General features: G+C 40.3%; 1 protein-coding gene across 2 annotated transcripts in view; it reads left to right on the forward strand.

Moving 5' to 3' along the window:
* LOC110830994 (maternal embryonic leucine zipper kinase) overlaps positions 1-25,729 on the forward strand; it is a 52,709-nt gene that overhangs the window by 18,895 nt on the left and 8,085 nt on the right. For both annotated transcript variants that reach the window (XM_087343700.1, XM_087343699.1), the window contains exons 11-12: positions 17,231-17,384; positions 18,989-19,092. In XM_087343700.1, coding sequence (XP_087199826.1) covers positions 17,231-17,384; positions 18,989-19,092 — 258 coding nt within the window. The remainder of the gene's footprint in view (positions 1-17,230; positions 17,385-18,988; positions 19,093-25,729) is intronic.

A 25,729-nucleotide genomic window follows, 5' to 3' on the forward strand; every position in this document is an offset into this window, starting at 1 on the left:
CAGAAGATTTCGATACGAAGTAATTTTCGAGAATGGACATAAATACACAATGCTCGCATCTAGAAATCCTTTGCGCAGCTTGCGTGAGTAGCGGCCTAGCAACCAAGGTGACCTTGACTCTAGTGTCACGGGGGAGGATGGGAGAGTCTGTTAAACGTGGGTGAACCTGCTTCTGATTTCATTTTTGTTCCGTTGCACGTGATTGCTGTTTAACGTCGTTTTAATGTCAAACATCAGGCAGTGGACAGTGCTTAACACTTTACTCATGTGAGGTTATACAGTGTTGAATGATGGTTAATGGCTGTTAATAAGTCAGAATCGATTCGTGTACATTTTAAGTCAGTGCCCTAACTTTTAGCCGAAGAACGTGTGGGATAAATTGGATAGCCGGTCGCCGTGCCGATATTCGAACACGGGACACCACACCGTGACGTACGGATGAGATGGCTGATTCTTGTTGCGTGCATGAATGACATAAGAATTGCGTGCACAATTTTTGGTTGGAAAATCTCGGGTAATGGACGACTTGTGGTAACCGAGTCTTAATCTTAGATATATTTGGTTTCTGTTTGCGAAAACTGCCTCGAGACAGCGTTCAGTGGCAGGATTTGTTGATAAAGGCGATGAACTTTTCGATTACCATTACAACAAAGAGTTTTTTTGAGGGATAATTATCAACTGTTCTACTAAATACTTGTATCAGGAAGTATGTTAGCTTGATAATTAGTTTATTGCGAATTGTTAGACGTAATTAAGGATATTACACCGTAAAACATCGATCTTGGGACTTCTCAGACATGACACATGCACTGTGCCGCTTGGCCTGACATCGAAACCTCCTCATTTGTTGAATAGCCGCTCATTCGCTCTCCGGTCCGTGACGATCTCACGACCGCTGATTAGAATAATTCAGTTGGTAGGCCTGCTTCGTCCTGCTAATTACGAAATGTCACTTCGATTCAGAAAGATTTTAGTTTTTTATTTTGCTTCGATGGTTAACGTTCTCAATTATGAACGGATTACAGTCTAATTTTAAACTCTGGTAAGTAAAGCGATTAAGTTGAAGTGAAATGGAATGTTTGATTCAAATTGAAGTGTGCACTGAAACACGTAATATGGAAATCATACAACTATTCAGCACCGTACCATGGATAACGAGTTTGTATTCGGCTAATCATAACGACAGAAAATTATCAGACTCTTTAATATCTCCCGCTAACTATTCCCTGACTGAATATTTCTGTGTTCTGGTTAGTACTGTGTATATGGGAGGACCACAGTTCGAATCTGAACCCGGAGACGAGAAATCGTAGCTTTGTATGTATTTTCTCAGTCTTCCGGGCAAGTGTTGAGTTTTGTGTGTGTGTGTGTGTGTGTTCTGTCTGACGACAGGTCCATATGAACAGGATCCTTCGATCCTTTTCTCGGACTGGGACCTGTTCATATACGTTCTTGGCAGATGATCCAGAAGTGGTTTGCCATTGCCTTCTTCTGTGTGTGAATGGAGTAATTGTTGGGATGCCACGGAGGAAAACTCCGTGTTGCCTAGACCACGGCCTTGCCCATATTAAAAAGAAGTATACAGCCTTTGTCTTTCGCATCCATGTCAATTTGTGTTTCATAAATTCAGTTAAATTCATAACTCACTCCTTGGAGCAAAGTTCTGTTTGAGAAGCTAATGGGATTATGCCACTCATCCAATCAAGAAATTCGTCTTGTGAAACACGCCACTGGTCCCTGTCCTGAGCCAGATGAATTTAGTCTACACTGCCCCACCCTGTTTCCTTAAGATCCGTTTTAGTATTATTCTCCTATCTACGTCTAGGTCTTCCAAAGCTTTGGTATCGATAATATCGAAGGTCGCGATGTAGTGGTTAGCATTCCTTCGTATTCAGAAGTTCCCGGGTTTAAATCTCAACTCAGAGACCCGTTTGACTGAGTCTTTCCAAACAAACATAGGTTTAGTACCTTAAAATAGGCCACGTTCTTTCCAATTCATCATTCACAAATCCTACTTTTCAGTGCTTCAGAGCAGGGGTCTGTAACATTTTCATTATCGCTGACCGCATTAGTTATTTATACATTTGTCGAGGGCCACGGAAAAGAATGTATGTCGTGGATAGTAAGAGAAACTTTGTTTCTTTAACTTAAAAAAGAATGTAGCTAATATTCGCTTGAGAACGAAAAAAAACCTATTTCAAATCTAAAAGTTCTTGACGATGGTGATGAGTCATTAGAATAAAAATTTTCATGGATATTATCCATCATCTAGTAAATAAAATATAAAACGTAAAACGACGTAGGAACCTGAAGACGGAGATAGAGCCCCATCTCCGAAACGTCGTTTTACGTTTTATATTTTATTTACTAGACGATGGATAATATCCAAGAAAGGTCCGGAGATAGGGATTAGCTCTATCTAGTGGGCCCAACTGTGTAGGAACCTGAAGACGGAGATAGAGTCCCATCTCCGAAACGTCGTTTTACGTTTTATATTTTATTTACTAGACGATGGATAATATCCAAGAAAAGTTCTATTCTAAAACTGTATTTATCCATACAAATGTTCTTCGAGAAGAGATGAGACCACTTCGCTTCGTAAAGCATTTTCATTGAAGGACCTTTGTTCCTTCGAACCCCTAAAACATTCGTTACAAAGTGAAAATGAAAGAAGGAAATAAGGATATGCTCTTTAGTCGTCAGTTCTGAGACAACCATGTTTCATACCCGTAAAATTAAAGGACCAATTAAAGTAAAGGCCAAACTTGTTCCTTGAGATGAAACTCCGCATTACAGTTTTCGACATTAGCGTGAGATCAGTGGTCATCTCCGCGTTGCGACACCTGTATCTGCGTCGGAAAGAGTCCTTTGTATCCACTGGATGGTTAGGTTAGGCTAGGAGGAACCCAGAAGTTGTCTAGACGCGGTGAAGGGGAGAGAGGGTGTACGTCGCCGGGACTCGAACCATGGCCGTGCGATCTGCAGCCAGTCAGTCAGTAACCTTACTGACTAAGCTATCAGAGTGACGCAGTGGGGGTTATAGGTCCTTATACTCAGAGGGTGCAGTCTGCAATGCGATGACTTCGAGGCTTTGTGCTCTACCACGCGTGAGATGAGAGTTTTACTCCACTTTTTAGTGCGGTCTTGATCCTAGCGGGAGTAGATACCCCTTTAAAAACCGCAGAATGAACTAGGCTGTCTCTTTTTGTAGGTGAGGAGAACATGATTCAACAAATCATTAAGCCTCCATCAACCACTGCTGAGTTTAATTGAAGTCAGAGAGGACGCGTTGTCTTTATGAAGCCACTGTATTCCGTACTACTCCTGCAGAATTCTTTATTCTGCATCCATTTTCTAAGTTACATTACCTTGAAGATATCCGTCTTCTGGGTTGTTGCGCTGTGTAGTCTGGTCCATGTTTACCAACGTTTCAGAGGTCATACTGCCTCCGTCATCAGGGCGATGAATCGCCCTGATGACGGAGGCAGTATGACCTCTGAAACGTTGGTAAACATGGACCAGACTACACAGCGCAACAACCCAGAAGACAGAAATCTTTATACTCATCGCCCTGACGACGGAGGCAGTATGACCTCTGAAACGTTGGTAAACATCGACCAGACTACACAGCGCAACAACCCAGAAGACAGAAATCTTCATACTCATCGCCCTGATGATGGAGGCAGTATGACCTCCGAAACGTTGGTAAACATCGACCAGACTACGCGGCGCAACAACCCAGAAGACGGAAATCTTCATACTCTGATGACGGAGGCAGTATGACCTCTGAAACGTTGGTTAACATCGACCAGACTACACAGCGCAACAACCCAGAAGACAGAAATCTTCATACTCACCGCTGTGAGAACCTCAAGTCTTACATTACATTACCTTGTTTTCCTATTTTATGAATGGGACTTAATATGGTGTAGGAGAAATCTGTGGTCTAACTTTAAATACGTGTTGAATTCTCTTCAGCGTTCTGTGTACAGACTTCAGTCGGTTTATTTCTTTACTAGTAGATTATGTCAGGTTCTCACTCAGCTTAAAGTTCGATCTAACTTCTTTTTTCTCAAATATAGCCTGTCGTACGTTTTCAAATTCAGAGTACGCTGATTTTCCAACTTCGTTCCTTGCGACAATTTATTGGTCTTTTATTTGAAGAATTTTTAATGTTGTTTATGTATAACTACGAAAAATGAGATGTTATTTGTGGCTACTGAGTGTTTGTATAATATAATTAGCTATGCATCATTGGATTTGTGTTTCCTTGGATATCAAGGCCAGTGACGTATTCAAAATCTCAAAGTAGACATCGTATTTTAAATGTGCGTAGGCCTTTGCGTATTTACACTTTTTTAATACATTTAAGTTGGCAGTTCTTTGTGCTCATTTTCTTTCTTTGTAGTTGAAGAAAAATGTTTTATTCTCATATTTAACCACTTCAAATTCTTCTGTGTATCGCTTAGCACAAAATCCTTTTGTGCTGTTTGTATGTATTCGAACATTTTTTTAAAGTTTGCAGCGAAATGTAAGAAGTTTGCGTTCTTCATAGTTTTGTATTGGACTTGGATGAAATAATTCTTTCCGTTCTGTTTCCATTTAAACCGCGTTCTGATTAGGCCTATGCATTGTGTTTAAACAGGCCTAGAAACTTCACGGTTAGAAATTTATAAGAAATACAGAGAAATTTCGAGAATAAATGAAGCGTTGTGTGGAGAATCCGCTAGTCTGCGCACGGAACATTAGATACAGCAGGCATACATCATTGTTTGAGAACAATTGATAGCTTTCGTTTATTTTTTAAAATTTTAGTTTCAGAGCTATGACGAACGAAGGCTTGTTTCAACGTCATCGTCTGTGTTGAACAAAATATGTTTGTCCGGTCTAATATGTTAATTTCGGCGGGGGCAAAACTCTCGTATCAGAACGTTGTGACAATTCTCTTCTGGAAGCAGCTGTTGGGTTGGGATTTGGGTAAGACAAAGACGAGACTTCGATGTGGATTACTCGTTTTCCAATACAAAACGTTGGCTTGGAAAATCTCTAGGGAAGAGACAATTTTGAAAACGTAGGATCAGATTGTAGGATAGTAGGTCTGATTTCTGTTGGAATAAGATGTGATTGTGTGGAGTATATCGGATTGATCTAGTGGCTAGCCTTTGTTAATAAAGTAATGATCTTCCGGGTTTTGTTGGGCAGATTCTTGAGTACTCTGTTCCATGGAATTAATATTATTCTTTTGCAGTTCCAAGTCTTTTCGTTTTAATGGGGTGTACAAGATGTTCCAGAATAATGTTCCCACATTTATATGCGCTTTCATTCTCTGTTTATAGCACATTTATAACAAAATACTGCAGTAGCAAGCAAAAAATGTCATAAATGCTGTTGTAACAAACGGTAATGTAATAGGTTTTGATTGTGTGCTGCTGTATTTACTTACAATACAGAGATGGTAAAGTTGCGTCATATTGTGATATAATAAATATTATTTAAATCTTGTCCGTCTAATCACAATAAATTCTTATTAAATTATTACAATATTTAACATTTAAAATATTTAAAATATTTTAATATTTAATAAGAATTTATTGTGATTAGACGGACAAGATTTAAATAATATTTACAATACAGATTTTTGAAGTTTAGTAACGTTATTCTTGGAAATTTGTGCAGGTTACACTATTTGAAATTTTTTTTGTACGGTCAATTGTTTTATAGAAGTTGCACAATTTGATGCAAGCTTCATGGAAAATAAAAAGGTGTTATTGGGTCGGTAGGCATCAAAATTAACTTGAACCGACAACTTAGAGCTCAGGCTTCCTGTACGAAATTTAATCGACATTTAATTTGTTTCGGTTTAACGGAACAAAAACGTTTGTTTCAAAATTTGTAGGTGTGCATATGTTCTGTTTTTTTTCTCGCAAAATTTCACATGCATAGCGGCAACATTTACGTTCTGTAAAAATAATTATTCTAATAAAACATTTTTATTTTTGAAGATATTTTTCAACCCAGTATTTCAGTATGTGTATTTTTGGGGTTTTAAATTAAGAAGACTGGGATGGACATATAGCATGCAGGGGGAGGTATAAGTCATTTTAGTGTTTTTTATCAGCAAAACTGAAGGAAAGAGGCCATGTTAGCCACTTCATCGCACTTGTGAAGATAATGTTAAATATTCAATAAGTGTGGTTTGAATGCGAGTCGTGGGTTGAATTGGTTCAGGACTGGGTCCGGTAGTGGGCTTTTGTGAAGACCCCCCCCCCCCAAAAAAGAAGGGAATTTCTAGACAGCTAAATTAAGACCCTGTACCATTGAAATAGAGTTAATGATGAATCGATGTTATAAAAGCGTGTACATTCAACCCTTTGTTCCATTTTATTTCTAACATTCTGGTCTGTAGTTTTAATGCAGCAATATATTAACGCTCCCCTATCATTTCCTTTAAAGACCAAAGCACCGATCATTGGGAACCTTTTGCCATCATAATAGGAATAAATGCATTGCCCCTCGACAGTGTCTCATTCTGCTTGTTGCTGAATCCATCAAGTAGGTCTGAGTTATGAAAATGACGGTGACATTTAAATCGAGAATTTTCCTCCCCTTATGGCGCAGTACATCCCTCCGTGCCTCATCCCAATCTGCCTTTTAATCTGTCGAGTTACAGGACCGTGAAATATCAGTAGTGGGATAGCAAGCGAGGAATCTTGGATCGAAGTCGGGTCGGGTTGGGTCATATTGCTAATGTCTGCCTTGGGATTTGATGAGTAGCAAGTGGTACTCCCTCACTTGTTCCCCGCTGGTGATTACGGTGTTGATGATCACTCACCACCCGGTCAGGTTTCCTTCAGTTGGAAATATATTTTTACTTAAGGTCCCACTCGCCCATTACATCTGAGTTTGTGCATAAAATCAGTTCAGGTTTAGTTAAATTTTCCATGTCTTCATTGATTTTAATGTTCTGGCCTCAAAACCCTCATTCCAGATTATTCCTATAATTATTTTTAATATTATAAAGAATTCGTAACATCTATTTAACGTCTTCGTTATAGTAACCGCACGTTGATGAACTTATTTCAAGAGAAGTACGTTTAACGTAGCTTTTTTCCCTGTAATGATGAGCCCTGATGATGGAGGCGACGCTCTAGACGTGTTCTCGGGAGGTATCCGATTCGAATCTCGGCCTTGTTATTAACCAAGTAAATGAAGGTGTGAACTGAATTAATCTGTCTGCTTAGAAATCGACAGAACTCCAGAAAGGGACTCCACTTCCGCGTAGTTTATTATTGTGGTTAGTTCAAATAGTTTTGTAAAAGATTTTTATAAATCGGCGTTAACTGTTAAAATTTGAATGTCATTTCTGCAGCTTGCACAACGGTTGGTGTAAGACTTTGAAGCTGAAACTCCTCTGGATAATATTTAATAATTCAATTCCCTTCCCAAAGGTCAGATGGCCAGTACGAAATCCATACGAAACACATACACTGAATGCGAAAACACGTGGTACATATAGTTACCACTTTCGTGAAGTCGTACTATTCAGCGCTGGCCACTTGTGTTGCACAATTTTAGCTTTCTGGAATAAACCGTGAGAAAATTGGTTTCTAATCGTTTCGACAAGAATTGCAGTTGTCATCTTCAGGATCAATTGCCTTTAGCAGTGGGCGGAATGAGGAAGGTAAAAGAATGATTGGCTGAACGGAGGGACAAGATGCTATCCAATAGGAAGCGACCGCGTGTTTGAGAAACAAAAATATTGAACAGGGAGTTAGGCCCAAGCGAATGAAGGGTGAATATATTTCGAGACTCAAATTTCGAGTGGTTATTGTTTTTTTTTTGGGGGGGGGGCTTTTAGAAAACGCTTCGTTCAACTTTTCAAGAAGGAAATGAATGTATTGCTGAAATAAAATCTTAAAATAGCAATAGAATGTTACAGATAAAGTACTCTCACTTGATTGCAGTAAGTTATTTGATAATTGGACATGATTTAGTTTTTTTGTTTTGTTTTGACATCGATGCGCTGTGTAGAACGCACCCTGCTTCTTCCCAAAGGAAGAAGCAGGGTTGGATAGTGCGTATGGTATGTATATTTATGGCGAACTAACCGAGCGTGTATGTAATTGGCTAGCCTCATCTCCTTCACCCACCTCTCTCAGTAAACATGAATCTGTGTGAGATAATAAAGTTGGTAACCCCAGCTCTTAACTTGTATTGTGTCCTGCCCCGGGTTGTGCACGGCACAGCGGCAGGCAGTTCCCAAACCGCGATCATAAAGTGTGTAATACGTAGTCTGTACCTATCCCCGGACTGTTCGCTCTCTGGTATAGTGCACGTGTTTCCTGAATGTCCTTCCCTGGACCGTGGATCTCGGATCGTAAAATGTAATCACACCCGAAAAAAAAAGACTTGCATTCTGGGGGGGGGGGGGGGTGGCCGGTTCGAATTTCGGCCGTGGCACTTATATTCACTGTCGGATTTCGTGGTTTTTCTTCAGTTTTATAATCCTTGGCCTTGTAATCCTGGGGTCTCGGGTTCGATTCCCGGCGGTGCCCGAATTTATAACTTGTGTTGGGCAAAGGCCGTGGTCTAGGCAACACGGAGTTTTCCTCCGTGGCATCCCAACAATTACTCCATTCACACACAGAAGAAGGCAATGGCAAACCACTTCTAGATCATCTACCAAGAACGTATATGAACAGGTCCCAGTCCGAGAAAAGGATGGAAGGATCCCGTTCATATGGACCTGTCGTCAGACAGAACACTAAATAATAATAAGATGAGGTGGTCTAGCGGTTAGAACGCTGGCCTTGTAATCCTGGGGGTCTCGGGTTCGATTCCCGGCGGTGCCCGAATTTATAACTTGTGTTGGGCAAGGCCGTGGTCTAGGCAACACGGAGTTTTCCTCCGGGGGCTTCCCCGGTTTCTCCATTCACACACAGAAGAAGGCAATGGCAAACCACTTCTGGATCATCTGCCAAGAACGTATATGAACAGGTCCCAGTCCGAGAAAAGGATGGAAGGATCCTGTTCATATGGACCTGTCGTCAGACAGAACACTAAATAAATAAAATACCATTCGACGTTACATAAACGATACAGTTGAGAACGTATCGTTCAATAAACCAAAGAAGTTAGGAAACATACTCATTGCCGTAGCAGTTCTGTCGCATTCACCAACATTTGACTGTTGACCTTTGCTTATGGCGTCAGTGCAGCGTTATCTCATTGGCTGAGGATTCCCCAGCTAAGCGTAATAACTGTGGGTACCACGGTAACCGTAGTGATCGAATTAACCCGGGATTTCCTACCCAGACATAAACGTCTTTATGTAATGTGCCCATTATTTTCAGATGTTAACCAAATTGGAATGTGCCGACAAATTTGAGTGACACCGACACTTCTAAGTATAATTTTTTTTGAAAATTCATTTACGCGTTCTCGTGTTCTTACAACCAGCAATAGGATACATAGATCGACATGGCGAAGAGAATATTTGTGCAATTTTAGATAGGAACGCGTTTAAAATCTGTCTTAAACGCCAAATTCAAAGCGGATTTTATGTACCGGAAGGTTTTACCCAATGGGAAGCCAGTTCTGTTTCCTGCAAGGTGAAGATAATCAGAATGTGACATTGGGCACTCATTCGATTTCAAATTTTATTTGAAGAATGTGCGTGTTTAATGGCGTGTACGAAGTCCTCAGCATTTTGCTGTCAGCTTTATTACAAACGAAGGAAGGAATTAGTGCTTTGAAATCTGTTGATTAATAGTTCCTCGTTGTGGATTCGCGGACACGTTAAATGAAGTATAAATAAGAGTAGTTAAATAAGTTACGACACATCCAAGGTGAGATTTCGGGTTTTTACGGTGACGAGTGTGAAGATAACTTGTGTTCCTGGATGCTACGTTATGTGGTCTGGTAGAAACTGATCAGGACTCCCAGATGTTGGAGACAGTAAGCATAGCTGAAACGTCGGTCAATATCTACCAGACTACACGACTTAATATTCAAGAAGATACAGAAAATATGTCAGTAGGCTCTTATCAGCTGGTACAGAGCATTATACACTTTTTATTAATTTATTATGAATGTGAGAATAAAACCACTTCAATCCAAGAAGCATTTGATTATTGCAGAGAGAGGGCGTGGAGGAAACTCTCCTATTATTTCTAATTCTATGTGATATGAAGAGATTTTCGTCTTCTCTCCTACGCTGCCCATATCTCTGGGGAAAGGTTGGGCCCCAGAGTTGGTGTAGACGTTGTGGCTAACAGAAAAAATACCTGCCTCGGTCGGGAATCGAACCCAGTCATCGTTTCCTCGTCCGGTATTTTATTCCTTGAACCTCGTATTTTCTCAGTGTCGTTGTGTTCGAATGACAAAATCCATGACTCCGGTTGGCTGAGCGTGTAGTTAAGATATAGAAACAATAAATGCGTGGATAATTTTTGGAGGGCGGGCCTCTGCAAAGGTGGTATTTAATTCGGTTGTGTGTCGAGACGCATTGCGTCGACAAGTGCACTGTACTCTGCCCCGTACTTTGCGCATTGCTGCAACCGTGCATATCACATATCGTTTTCCTCTTGCCCCTGGTGGCGAGACCCACGACTAAATGTTATTACCTGTAGGAAGCAGCCGACCGACATGCTACACTGTGCACACCCTGGGACAACAAGCAATAGTGATTAAAATCAACATCTTTATTACCCAACTGCGCCCTGCAGTGGCGTAGTAGAAACGCCCGTGCGTCGTGTTTTGAAGTTCATGGGTTTGAATCTCGGCCTAGGTCGCCTAACCCAGTGGTATTCAACCTGGGGTACGCGTACCCCCGGGGGTACGCGAAGACATCTTAGGTGGTACGTGAAATTTAAAAAAATATATTATTTTATGATAAACACTGAATAATAAGTACTGTAATTTATTTTAGATGTAGATTATATACTATGTATAACTTGAATTATACACCAACAGCTTTGGGGGTACAAAGTTGAATAGAAATTATATCTGGGGGTACGCGAAGACATCTTAGGGGGTACCTGAAATTTAAAAAAATATATTATTTTATGATAAACACTGAATAATAAGTACTGTAATTTATTTTAGATGTAGATTATATACTATGTATAACTTGAAATATACACCAACAATTTTGGGGGTACAAAGTTGAAGAGAAATTATATCTGGGGGTACGCGAACAAAAAAGGTTGAATACCACTGGCCTAACTTACCAGGTTTTTCGTGTCGTTCCGGAAAAAGGCATTCTTATTCTGGAGGCCTGTGAGTGAACGACAAATTTCATCTATAATTTTCACATCTGATCGGAAACTGCATAATCTCTGTCCGTGTTGTCGTCGTCAGTTCACTTGGCGTCTCAAGTCTGTAGAATTGTTCTTAGAGTTTTTTTTTTAAATAAAGAAATTGCATATTCGCGCTTTATAATTCGAAAAGGGCAAGTCTTATCTTTCGTAAACACACATACAGTGTTATTATCGATAATTATATTTAACGTGTGCTATTTTTTGTTTTCTTATGCCTAAATATTTTGGTCAAGGATTTATATGAAAATATACATTTATGGCCATGTTTAGTTTGGTACCCCCTTTCGTAATTTTGTGGTTCCGTCATGTGCCTTTGACAAATTATGGTGTGCCGATGGTGAAAAAATGTTGCGGAGCACTGCTCCACAATGGTGACGGGAGATGAATAACCCGGGCAATAGTTGATGCATCGGTGATTTTTAAAATTAAAAATATATTTTAGCATCGCCTATAAGGTCCCACTAAACGAATGGTAGAAACTAAAGGTCAATTGAATAAAAATTTACTTGGATATTATCCATCGTCTAGTAATAAAACGTTTAAAAAAAACGTAAAACGACGTTTCGGAGATGGGGCTCTATCTCCGTCTTCAGGTTCCTACTCAGTTGGGCCCACTAGATAGAGCTAATCCCTATCTCCGGACAAATTAAAAAGTGAAAGTCCCAGAATAATGGGCCCAACTGAGTAGGAAGACGGAGATAGAGCCCCATCTCCGAAACGTCGTTTTACGTTTTTTTTTACGTTTTATTACTAGACGATGGATAATATCCAAGTAAATTTTTATTCAATTGACTCTTCACCATCGTCAAGAAGTTTTAGATTTGAGAAACTAAAGGCTTACTTGTCCTTCTCCTCAGTAGTTATTATCCGGGGGTAAAGTTGACCGAAGCGCGTAACTGATCGAATTTCGCCCTCGATACGCGTTTGTGGTGCAATGACAGAGCGTCACTATCGTATTCACTAGGTGTCCGTGCTTCGGCTACCGAACGATAATTTAGTGTGTTAATTTGAATACACCACAAATCCCATCTGGATTACCCCGGAACTGGACACAGGTCTCTGGTGAGAAGCTGCACCGCGTGACATTGAGCCTAATACAATAACGGGTCGATGGCTGACATCGGTACGGTCTTTAACTGATTTGATGAGTAACACGTGTAGAAAGACTAATTCAGTTATGTGTACTGTGCAGTTCTTTGATTTTATGAAGATGGCTGTCGGGGGGTGACGCCCTCGGAAGCGGTTCTCGTGGCTAGGGCTCCCTGGCAACGAACCCTTTTCCTGTTCCCTTGGAATGCTAATGCAACACGATAGTATAAGAGTAATGGCGGAAGCCATACAAAGGCGCTCTCGGATACAGTCTCCGTCTGTAAGATGATTCTTCTCAGCAGGCCTTCGTGCCACCTGAGGGAGCTGACAGTATCAGTCAACCTGGGGAAGGTGAGAAGGCAACTGGAGGAAGGGGCTCACCAATTGTGAGAAACCTACCTGAGGAGTTCTCTATTACAGAATCTCCGTTTGAAAGTTGATCATTCTCAACAGCGAGCCAGCACTTCTGGCATCCCGCCCTGGGGAGCTGACAGTATGAGCCAACCCAGTGAATCTGAGAAGTAAGCGCGGGGGAAGGGGCTCACGAATTGTGAGAACCCACCTGTATTATTCATAGGTGCCACTTCTCTGGGAACCAGTGGCTCTGACATCACGGGGAGCTAGTGGTTCTAACAAACCTATGGATTGGGAGCCATTTCTTTTGGCAAATCTCAGCACGGTCATGGATATAAGAAGGGAGCTTGAAAGTCAGAGATAACCAAGATAGTAACGGGGGCATATGGAAACCGGGGTCCGTGGCACAACTCAAGTTCGCGGTGGCCCTGACCAGGGTACCTATGAGGTCGAAGTCAAAGGGCATTTATCCTAACTAAACAGGGACTGTGAGACCAAGGACCTGCATGAATGCCTAGATTATGGCCACAGACAAAAGAACTCGTTAATATAGTATTTCGATTTTGCTATTTTGACAGGCATTTCCTGAAACCAGGCTATTATCATATATCGCGAAATAGGACTGCTTTATTGTAGGCACACGGCTGCCGACGGATTAGAAGAACGAGGTCTCAAAAGAGTCGCTTTGACGCCCGCCCCATTTTTGTAGATTAAATTACCGACGTTTCAGAGGTGCTTGCTGTCTATGCAGACGGCAATAAGCACATCTGAAACGTCTGGAAACTTATACCAGCCTATACGGCGCAACAGCTCAGAAGACTACCATGTTGATGGTTGCCACCATTAGAATATGAGATTTCTCTTATTTAATTTTAGTTTTACACTTTATATTAATTTTAATAATCGTCATTTACTGAAATCTAGACGCTGAGACACGTCTTTGGTCATACGAGAGATGAAATAAGTGTGCAAGTAGTATATTATGGCTTGTATGTACAGGCTAACTTGTATTGTGAGGGAAATTAACTGAAAGGGGGTTATAATAGACTGGGCAGGTAGCTCAGGTGTGAGAAACAAGAAATACATGTCGAATTTTGATTGGGAAGCCACTTAAAACCGATGAGAAATTTGAGTTTAACATGAAGTTGGGTTTACAGAGATGGGTTCTGATGATGGGAAGATGTAACTGATTCAGAATCGTGTTAATAGCGAACTTTGGTGTTGATTCTCCAGCCGTTTCCAGAGTTGGTTAAAATAAAATATAATGTAAAAAATTCAGGTCTCTTACACCATTACAAGGAAAATAATTTGATTATGCATTTTGATTCGAGGCGCGTGGTAGTTTGCAACAAAAGGGTATTTGCAGTGCATGGGCACCAAGGCCAGTGAGATGTTCAAAATCGCCGAGACTACATTAAAGATCATGCCTTTCCACTTTGCCAATTAATGTTATAGGCATTTTCTGCTCGTTATATCAGACATTCGTTTAAGACGCCATATTGTAGCGGACTGGTTCTGTCTTTAATGAAAAACACGGACAAACACTGAAACACGCGATTCCTGTATTCCTGCAGTCTTAATTATTTGACCGTGTTGTATCAACTGCGTGCAGTCTTTACTATTCGTATTGCAAGGACCGAGAAATCTATGGCGTGTGCAAAGTATCTGTTTAAGATAATAAGTTTTTTGAGCTAGTCCTATTTGAGATATAGCTCGCCCTAACCAGTAGATCCCTTCCCGCTGATGACGTCTGTAATCCAGCTAATAACCGTGTTCTGTCATTGTCAGATACTGCTTCTGTTGGTAATGATGTGAAATATTACTGCTCATTTACATATAATGGTTACTGACATTAAGTTATTGTTTTGATATGTGCCTGTGCTCGCCGGTTACGTTTACGTCTAGCTTTTTATTAGTAAGCCTACCTTGCTCCTTTATTTCTCCATGAAATTTGTTCTTTTATTATTATTATTATTATTATTATTATTTATTATTGACTGCAAATGGGTTTATACCCGGTGACCTTGTGTAATTTAATAATATATGATTAGTGACGACTGGACTTTTTAGATATCGATATAGACGAAAGAGGTTCGATTATCGACAGGGAACTAGTCAGCCTGGTGTAGCTGTTTACGCGAAGCTGAAGTTCATGTCCGAACTCAAAGCATCCCTAAGTCTCGGCCTAAATTGTAGTAGAAGCGAATAAAACGTGGTTTTGCCAACACTCATATCACAGAAGAAGTGTATATTAAAATTTATCTAAATCTGCCAAAGGACTATAAGATGTGCATAAAATTAATTGGAATCCTTGAGTAACGTGGCTATTGGAATGAACTGTACCAGATAAAAAGAATAGAACGCTGGCCTTGTAATCCTGGGGTCTCGGGTTCGATTCCCGGCGGTGTCCGAATTTATAACTTGTGTTGGGCAAGGCCGTGGTCTAGGCAACACGGAGTTTTCCTCCGTGGCATCCCAACAATTACTCCATTCACACACAGAAGAAGGCAATGGCAAACCACTTCTGGATCATCTGCCAAGAACGTATGTGAACAGGTCCCAGTCCGAGAAAAGGATGGAAGGATCCTGTTCATATGGACCTGTCGTCACACAGAACACTAAATAATAATAATAATAATAAGTCTATATAGCCCCGTATGTTGGGCAATGCTGCTTTCGAACGGACACGATTTACTGATAAGTGCATTTCAAAAACTTAAAATTTTCTTTACGTTGTAAGTTCAGTGGAGTGTTAGGTATCGGTCATGCGAAAATTTGATTAGACTCTGGTTTCCTGAGACTTGTCATAGGCGTCTATTAGAGTTTTTGAAACTAAGATGATCCTACTACTGTAGTTCAATTACATGGACCCTTCCTAAAACAGTTGTGGTTTTTGAATGAAGGAAGGCTGCACAAGGGATGTGGTAACGAGGCTTCTGCTGTTTCCTCCCCCCTTCCGACATTAGCCTATGTCAAATAGCGCTCCTCGTTGTATATATATATACTAATGTATCCACTCTATATGCAAATTTTTCTCTTGACTGTGCCGTAGGAAGGGTGGATCACATCAAGAACACAAAAAATACTGGTGGATGTATGAAAGCGGAGAGATGCTTGGTACCACGTGTATGATGCAAATGTAGAGAGCAGTCATTATTGTAGGTCCGTGTGGGGCATTTGTCATCGGCGTAGAAGGGCTGCTACCCCCTGGTAATGACACAAGGAAAGCTGAGAATTCATAAACTGTCGTGTTTGCAGATTTCTCGCTGTAGCCCTCGTCTTCTTTTTCATTAAGCGAGGCCGTACTTGGTACCGAGTCGATTAGTTTAGCGGTAAAGGTTTAGACTTGTACTAGCAAGGTATCCGATTCGAATCTGGGCCAGGCTATTGACAGTCCTGACTTATATTTTTCGTGTTTTTCCTCCGCCTGTAAAGGTGAATGCCACGACCCACTCACCACTATTCATTGTAACATTTTCTCTTCCAACGCTATATAACCTATGCGGTTGAAACAGTGTCGTTAAATAAATTAAGATCAGTAGATTATTGTGTGTTCTTTGCGTGATATTATTAAAATTAACGCGCTATAGAGAGCTTCGCATGTTTCATATCTAAAACTGCTCAACGGATTTCGATGAAATTTGGTAAGACCTACTCGGGATGTGCATGAAAGTGGCCGGAGGCATTTAAGTTTTGTCCTGTCGGTCCAATATAACCGCTTATTTACTTGAAGCAGAAATCGAATTCCTGGGTTTTCTTAAAAATGGCTCTTTGTCGCGAACGATTAACACACAGATGCGTTTACAATTCACAACTCGTATGAGAAACACTTTATATGTAATATACCTGTAACTAGTTTCAGAGAAGTTATCTGTGAATTACTACAATTGTTTTGGTGTTGTTTTAGTAAATATGAATACATTTGTAAATGAAAAAGGCTAATGGGTTGGACTGTGCAAATTTTTAAAGAACACATTTGGTATCATATCTGTGTAGGAGAATTCTACCGGTGTGCTAGTTACCTGTCATTTATGGACGTGGAAATACTTTTACATTGACGATCACAGCGTACGCGTGGTCTAAAGTCTCGAACACAACTACACATGTTGGAATTTTACTCAAGATGAATCTTGCCCACTTGAAATCCCTTTAATATCTCGGATCATGAACTTTTCTGAGGAAGATTTTTTGTACTATTAAATGTGTTGTGCTATGTGCCATTGCATAATCCATCGTTGTCTGTATGTCTTATTACCCTCCCGGATTTAAAGTGTCCCACCTCACGAAATTTAACTAAAATTGAGTGATAATTTCCCAGCAACCCCATGCGTACAAAATGTCTGGTTGATCCCAAACTTCAAACTTCCCTTTAGTAGTCTGTTAGTGCCTTAGAGGACGGATTAGGCCTACGAGACTTGTCTGATGGATTTTGCTTTTAATTGTTTACTCCATTGATATTATTTTAGAACTGAAGGCACCGAAACTCCAAACGAACCCCCGCTTTCTGCCCGCAAAGTCCTCGGTAGCATCGAACGGGGTTTGAACAGGGTCCGCCATGTTCTGACGCCACGGCGCCGAGCTGTAGCCACTGCTAACCGACCTGCAATGCTCGGAACCAAGGTAAGACAAGCCTCCACGTGTATGTAGATAGAAATATGAGTATCGTCTAGCAGTGTTAACACTTCCGTGATATGAACGAGATATTTCGTCAAACACTGGTCATTTGTGCTATTCAGAACTTGTGTTTTTTCCTGATATAAGTGAAAATAAACTCTGTCATCCATTAACATTTCAAGCTTTTAAGCAAATTGAAATTACCGCAGAACTACGCAGACAAAAGATGAAAAATTGTTTCCTAAATTAAATTCAGCTGCGGGAAATTTTAAAAGATTACGTGGACTTATTCAATCGATAGTACAAAATTCGTGTTTCAGGAAAAGGTTCTTAACTCTAAACTGATTCAGTTTAGGATAGACAATCTGGCTTTTGTGGACAAGGTGATGAACATTTGGGTGGAGGAATGATTTTCTTGAACAGGTGAATAGATTATTAACTGCGCTCAAGTTGAGCGATTGTGCACGGCTTAACATTTGACATGTAACTCTTTAGGGGAGACAAAAAATGCGTACAGAATATTGGCGTTTTCCTCTTTGAAAGCAATAAGGGAGATTCATAGATAATATTAAAATGGATGTTAGAGGATGTGAAGTTGCGAGGATTTTAGGTGGATGTAGCTGGCTGATGTTTTTGTCTGTGATGCAACCGTTTTGCCTTCCACACATTTTAGTAAGTGGATATTTGCCTGATAACTTTTTTGAATGAGATAATTTATTAATTTTAACCTAAATTGTCAGTATCTATGCCATTAGTAGAATGGTATTTTTATACTTTTAAATCATGCTGCAAAATGACAGGACTGATAATTTGATACCAGTCATGCTGGCATTAATTTTATTTATTTTTATTTATAATACTTTCAAGCACATGTTCGTCAGTCTGGAAACAGTGATTTAAGAGAAATTAATTTTCGGGATGTTAGAACTATAGGTATCGATATTTGCCTTATTTAAAATTACCGTTTTCGTAGATTTTAAGACACCTTTTTTTTTACATTTTAAAGTATCTTACATTTTATGGCGTCTAAGAATCGATGTCGAAAAATTATATTCTATAACTAAAGCCCAAGGAAAATCTTCGTGTCCATAACATTAGTCATGAGACAGCAATCACATAAATAGCAACAACACATTCCGAAAGTATTAATACAGTGAAGTTTTGTGTTTGAATATTGACAGTTCCTATTGTAGTATAAATATTTTTAAACCTACTTACTATCGATAGCGCCCCCCCCCCCCCTCCCTGAAAACCTATTACTAAATCAAGGGTGCGTATTGCAGTCGATTTCGTCTTAAGTCGAAGGTAAACGTTTTAATCTTTTTGCACTGCTTGTATTTGTGTTAGTATTTTTGGTTTCCTTTCCAACATTGGATGTACGAACACTTTGTGTTGCGTTGAGGAGCCTATTATACATAAGAGACTCATACCAAGCGTCTACTTGATTATTTAAAATTCAATTGTGAATCAGAACATGACAGAGGCATAATTCGTGAAAGGTGAAATTTTTTTTCTAGTTTTTGGTTTGTGAAATTAGCTCGTGGGTCTCGTGCAAGATTCGTGTTAATCTTCAGCTAAAGACGAGTGTGTGCACATTTTTCTGGTTACAGGGACTGTGCAATGTCTCGACAACTTCCAGTAACAACCCCGAGCAGGTGCTGATAGAACTTCGACGAGCCCTTGTCAGCAAGGGGATTTCGTGCAAGCAGAAGGGGTGAGTTCGTTTCACTGACCCCGTGGCTTGTTAAGTTTGCAAATCTCTCTTATTAGTATTTTAATTACTTTGATTCATATTCATGTTTCGGAATAACGATATTTGATCGTAATTTATTTACGTTTGTTAAACGATTTCTCCGTCCTAAAATGTAAATAATCAGTTAAAATTTCCCCCTGCTTTATGAAACTAGAAGATTTGTATGGTTTGATTTCATCGCTCTGATGACGGAGGCAGTATGACCTCTGAAACGTCGGTGGAAATCTACCAGACTACGCGGCGCAACAACCCAGAAGACAGAAATCTTGTAGATTTGTCCACCATTGGACTGCACCCCAAGCCTCTTGAATCCAGTCCTCAACGTCATACCGTATTTCATTAATATAAGTTTTATATTATCATTTATTTTATTCTCGTGACTACCGTGTACCATCTTTCTCTTGAAAATTTTTTCAGCTATAATTTTGGAAATATTTTCTATTCTACCCGCGGTGTGCCCTGCGCATTTGTTTTCCGTGATTTTATATCCCAAACAATACAGCTCGTTAACCAAATAAAGTCGTGATAATTTATTATTAAATTATCTCAAGACTAATTGCGTCTCTTACCGACTTTCACCTAGGCGGATTACCACCCCGAGGAATGAAGTTCTTTATGAGTGGAAAAAGTCGCGAAGGTGAGAGGAGCTTGGGAAACTGAGGCAGTCATCAGGAACGCGGAGGGTTTTTGCTGCCTCTGGAACCCGCGTAAATTCTTCTGCTACCACAGGCTCTGCTTTATTTTTCGGTTTGGTCACGCTGTCTTGGCAGTTTCGTGACTGTCCTCATGTCCGCCGTCTACTATTCAGCATAAAAACATCTACTTTACACTGTGTTGGTCGGATAACGTTGAATGGAAGGATTATATGATTCGTTAATTGTGAATTATGTGGATGGAAGTGGTCGTGATTTGTTTTAAGGTACATTCCTCGCATGTGCACGGAAAGACTGAAAATAAAATCACTAAGAACGTCCGGTTAACCCATCTTTGGGCCCGGAATCGAAACCGAGACATCGTAATATATGAAAAAATGTGACGAGCATCACGTAAAAGGAACGAGGGATGAATCTCCACACAGAATTTTGATAAATGCTCAGCCTTAAGCTCCAGCCGCTTTGTATCTGAATGAAAAACCTGTTATCCACTGCATAGGAGGCTGGGTGCAGTTATGTCGAGATGAAATGTCAGTGCTCGTACCGGGAATCGAAACCCTAGCTCCGAAGTACTGTTTGGGGTACGGTAATGTTTGTAGTTTCGTCTGTCGAATGGGAGTGTTTGGATATAAAAACAAACAAACAAAGAAATAAATATATGAAGAAGACAGTCATCTTCGTAAATTGTTTTATTCTCAAAGTTGCTAAACTTTTGATCGAAGCCGTGTTTTTTTTTTACAAGTATTTTGTTACGCCGTGAAATGTTTTGCATGCAATTTTTTTTTATAAGAAAGTGAGATCTCTACGAGCAGCTTAACTTCCCCGATGACCGTTTTTTGTGTGACGTTAATAAATACCTACACGATAGCTTTGAATGTACACATCTGCATGTCAAATTTAATTGAAATCCGTCGACTTATTTCCGAGATTAAATAAGTATTTTTCTTTGTAATGCATGAAGACGGTAGCGAATTTGAGACCTTCTGTAAGGAAGGCTTCTGATCCACTAGAATCCCTCGGACGCATTGCAGGACTGGGTGTAATGTTTTTGAAATTGCCGCTAGACAAGTTGTGAATGGAACTTCGTAGTCAGTGGGAGGCTGATGATAGAGAGTCTTTGCACCCACCTACCATCAATGAAAGGAAGAGTTGCTCACAGCGCGGAGTGCTGACCTGACTTATTGCAGACAAATCCGTCTGTCCATGGATCGACGAGTCCATCCGTCCATCCCAGAGCGCCGTCTGTATTCAGTACGTGGTCTTGGCATCGGACGTCCTGGTGTCCCTCGCATTTGTGCTTCGGAGGTCCCGCTGTCGGTCGTGGCTGAAAGGCCGGCAATCCTTGGTGTAATTTTTCGTGTTTTTGTACGGAATCTTCAAGAACATGTTGGGATAGAACCTCGAAGAAAAAAAAAAAGATCGCGTCCTTCCCAATTCTTCCCGTTCTTTGGAGTTGAAAAACGTTGGAAAGGAGAACGAGAGAAAACGAGTCTGGATTGTAATTTATCATACTCTTGTAGGTTACGAACATTTCGGAGGTAGTTAGCACTTCAATTTTTAGCCCTGAAGTTGGAGTCGACAAGTTGACAACAACTGACGACGCCAGAACACCGCAGTCGACAGGAAGTGTTTCGGAAACCGTTTCTGTTACCTGATTGGTTAAGGTCTACTTCTCCATAGTTGGTGTTTTGTTCTGTATCTTGTAAACAGCTCGCTATGATTAAGAATTTGATGACTTCATAATAAATTTTGGGAGGAACTTAATGACTCTTAGTTTCTGATGAATGTTTAAATCTTTATGCATATATGAAACCATAAAGTAATTACTAGCATTCTTAAAAGTGGTCAGACATAACCTCAACATTTTGCATCGTCGCCATGAAATATACTAAACGCTCAAAAACAATATTTGATACCAAATGTGTATGTATAATCAAACAAGGCGAAAACCTAATTTAAAACACCCTGTCTGTGGGCCGAGATTCGATACCCCGATTTTCCGTGACTTCGATGTGAATGCTTCGTAATATAAACTACAGGATATGTAAAAAAACTTTGAAGTAATATTTATATTTATTGTAAGCATGGGAAAATACATTCTGTGATTCTAACGAAATTTTGTAACACGTTCAAGCTGATTATTTCAGTCTGTTTTTGTTTTCCGTGGAGAGAAAAAAAAACGATGGAAAAAAAAACAATATGGTGACCGTCTGAGAGAAGGTGACTTAATTCTGTTCACATCTTTTTATTGAGATACTTTTTATTTCGCATTTGTTTCTTAAATTAGACGTGTCTGGGGTATATTGCACACGTTTCCTCGTATCTGTTGTTCGTGTCAGGAGAAAGTAGACCTCATCGTTTTATGGTAATTTAAAGCATTTGGCCTGCGCAGTGTTACGTAAACTACTAACCCCGCTGTTAGACGAAATATTTCTGGAAAATAAACCATTTTATATTTTAATATTTTTGTCAATTTTCTTATTATTTTATGCGTTCTTTGCACACGTTTGCTCGTCCGCCATGTTTAAATCTCCGGATTTATTGCACAGATTTTTATAGAATTTGTTGTACTTTCGTATTATCAAGAGGAAACCTTAAATCACAATTGTTCAGCTGGTTTGTTATTTAGCTACTAGATGGCTGGTTTACGCAGTTTTGTAGTTATTTAGATAGACAGACAGGTGGATAAACATCATTAGATTTGTGTCTTGGACGTAAATATAAATTTGTGTGTTTCTTAACGTCGAATGAGAATCAGAAAGTCGACGAACCTCGACTGGGGGAATCCGTTATCGTCGTTTCTTTGTAAAGGCTTATTTATTTTTTATTTAGTGTTCTGTCTGACGACAGGTCCATATGAACAGGATCCTTCCATCCTTTTTTCGGACTGGGACCTGTTCATATACGTTCTTGGCAGATGATCCAGAAGTGGTTTGCCATTGCCTTCTTCTGTGTGTGAATGGAGTAATTGTTGGGATGCCACGGAGGAAAACTCCGTGTTGCCTAGACCACGGCCTTGCCCAACACAAGTTATAAATTTGAACCCGAGACCCCAGGATTACAAGGCCTACAGAATTAATTTTTACGGGTCGAGGAAAATATTAAGTGACGAATCGTGGTCGAAATTCTTTCATTTGAGACTAGACCCGAGTACCTCCTGAATTCAAAAAGGAAGTGATCAGACATAAGTACGGAATCAGGATCGATTAATCTGTGCTTGCGACTTGTAGTGAAGCTGACGGTCGCAGATGAGTGTCGTCGGTGGGCCATTTAGATGTGCGCGCGACTGTCCTGTGCTGCCTCAGTCCGATCGAGCACGTCGTCTGTTTCTCACACCTCAAGCAATCTCGGTCCAGCTGCCACTTGCGGGCAGGAACGGCGCAAGTCAGTTTCATTGATGACTGCGGTAAGTCTGAAAGCAATTTTCATTGAATCGGAAACGCGGTCCTGTGCCTCCGCCATTCTCGATGCGACGTTATCGTTTTCATTAACAGCGAACGATATAATGACGAAACACTCGATTAAAATCGATTCTCTCAGTCACCGGGTCGACCGTGTGTTCTCTTAACCGTGCATTGCACTTTGTTTCACTAGTGTCGTATGTAGTTCTGGGCAGTTATATCAACATTAATTAATTATGAAGGACTTTAGGTTTTCACAGCGGTGAGTATGAAGATTTCTGTCTTCTGGGTTGTTGCGCTGTGTAGTCTGGTCGATGTTAACCAACGTTTCATAGGTCGCCCTGATGATGGAGGCAGTATGACCTCCGAAACGTTGGTAAACATCTACCAGACTACACAGCGCAACAACCCAGAAGACAGAAATCTTCATACTCATCGCCCTGATGACGGAGGCAGTATGACCTCCGAAACGTTGTTTAACATCGACCAGACTACACGGCGCAACAACCCAGAAGACAGAAATATTCATTAATTAATTATGTTACCATTGTTTGTCTGATTTGTTGGTAAGGCAGTCGCTTTCTTGTTCGTCTTAAATATTTCTGCCACCCAGTTTAATGTCAGAAGTGTCTCCCCCCCCCGCGTTAGAACACAGCAGTGGGACGAAACTAGTAAGTTGCTTCAGGAGTATCGAACCCACGGACTGTAGATTGTGTACCAAAACCGCATACTAGAAATTAAGTATCCAAAATATTCACAGAAACCAAATTTGAATTAAATAATTTTTTGTTATATTGTCCTTTTTGTTTTCTTTCTTTCTTTTTGGTTTCGTCTTATTTCCTTCCAGGCAATTTTCTTTGCCTCTCACTTTTTCTCTTTATCTCTGTTTCTCCGTTAATTCCGTGTCCCTCAACACTGGAATTGGCCTCATAGTGAGGCGGAAGTAAAGATTCTCGGGCTACAAGCCGTGTCAGGTGAATAAACCATATCTTACCCAGCATCCCTGAGGATGAGAGCAGAGATTGTTCTCGAAACGTTGGTAGAAGACGTGATTTATTCACCCGACTCGGCTTGTAGCCCGAGAATCTTTGATCAACTTCAGTCGCCGCGAAAGATTCATTTTATACATGTTTAATCTTGTTTGACATTGGCATTATTTCGGAGCATCTGAAGAAATGCGTGGCGGCATACCTTCAGGAGACGGCTTGCGTGTCCTTATGGCCTGTGTGAACGCAACGGGATATTGACGTATCTGTGACCACGAAGACAGCCAGCACGTTTCTCACACTGCTGATAAACGTGCCACTTTTCCACTCAGAGGGACGTTTTGCTTTGTCTCGTTTCCAGCAGTGCCCTGTTCTGGATTCCATTGGCTTCCTTGTACTTGGTATGCGTTGTGTAAGCTGCCCGCACCAATCACATTATTACTTTTTTCACTTTGTTTTGTCTACTAACTTTCATCTGAAAAAAGTCCAGCAGGCAATAGAAAATTACATTCTGAAATCGATAAACCAATTTGTATTTCCAGTATTGTTTAAGATTGAATAAATGGATTTTGTAAAATTACTACCACATATAAAACATAAATTAGCCATTATAGTGCCAAGGTTGTCAGACGGATGGTTACAGGAAGTGTAAAAATCAGATATATCCTTCAAATCCAAGTTTGCCCGTCGTGACTACACGAAACTGGCTACTGCTGCGAGAGACTAGAGACTATCCTAGAAAATTAAATTACAAAATTTAAAATTACAGTAATATTGAACCTTTGGAGGCTGGCATTACGAGATAAGAGAGTTAAAATATCTTAAAAAACATTTTGTTCAGGAACGTTTTGAACATATGACGGTTGTATACGGTGGGAGGTTTGTGACATTACATAACGAGAAACTTCGAGGAATACATATTATATCGTATTATCAGGTTATTTAAGTGAAAACGTTATGGGCATTATCGTAAATCTTCAAGGATTCTTCGACTCGACGCTAGATGGAGATGAGTGACCATCGTCTTCGTACTCGAGTTCTTGTTTGGTAGCCCCGAGTTTGTGCCGAAGAGAGGAATTAGTCGCTGGCCTTGCTGCACAGAGCCATTTACATTAGGCTATTAACTAGGACATCCCCGCTGACACGGCCAATAGACTAAGAACCTTTATTTAGTTACACTCGAAATTTGAACCTGATGTGTGAAATTTTGAAAACGTCTTTCTGCGGTATGGCGGATTCAATGTAAGCGCCCTTTGGTTGTGTGTCGAATCGTCACCCAATTTCACATTTGTTGGAAGTATAGGAAGTGAAGATTGTGATTCTTGACAATTTTGCTCTCCTGGGTTGTGACTCCCTATGGATTCTTAAGTAGATACCAACGTTATAGCCCTGAAGATGTAGGCGGCATGTTTCTCCGAAACGCTTGGTTCTACCTTCGAGCAATGTCTTCATTTTCACGTCTGTGAAACCCTTCACGTTTTCCTTACTTTCGGAAATTGTACTTTGAAGTGGGCCACAATTTTCTTTCGAATTATGGAAGTATTCTGATTATTATAGC

This window comes from Zootermopsis nevadensis, unplaced genomic scaffold, assembly GCF_977971745.1.
Source record: "Zootermopsis nevadensis isolate Lab colony 2312 unplaced genomic scaffold, Znev_1.0 Znev_ptg000006l, whole genome shotgun sequence".
Classification (NCBI taxonomy): Eukaryota; Metazoa; Arthropoda; class Insecta; order Blattodea; family Termopsidae; genus Zootermopsis; species Zootermopsis nevadensis.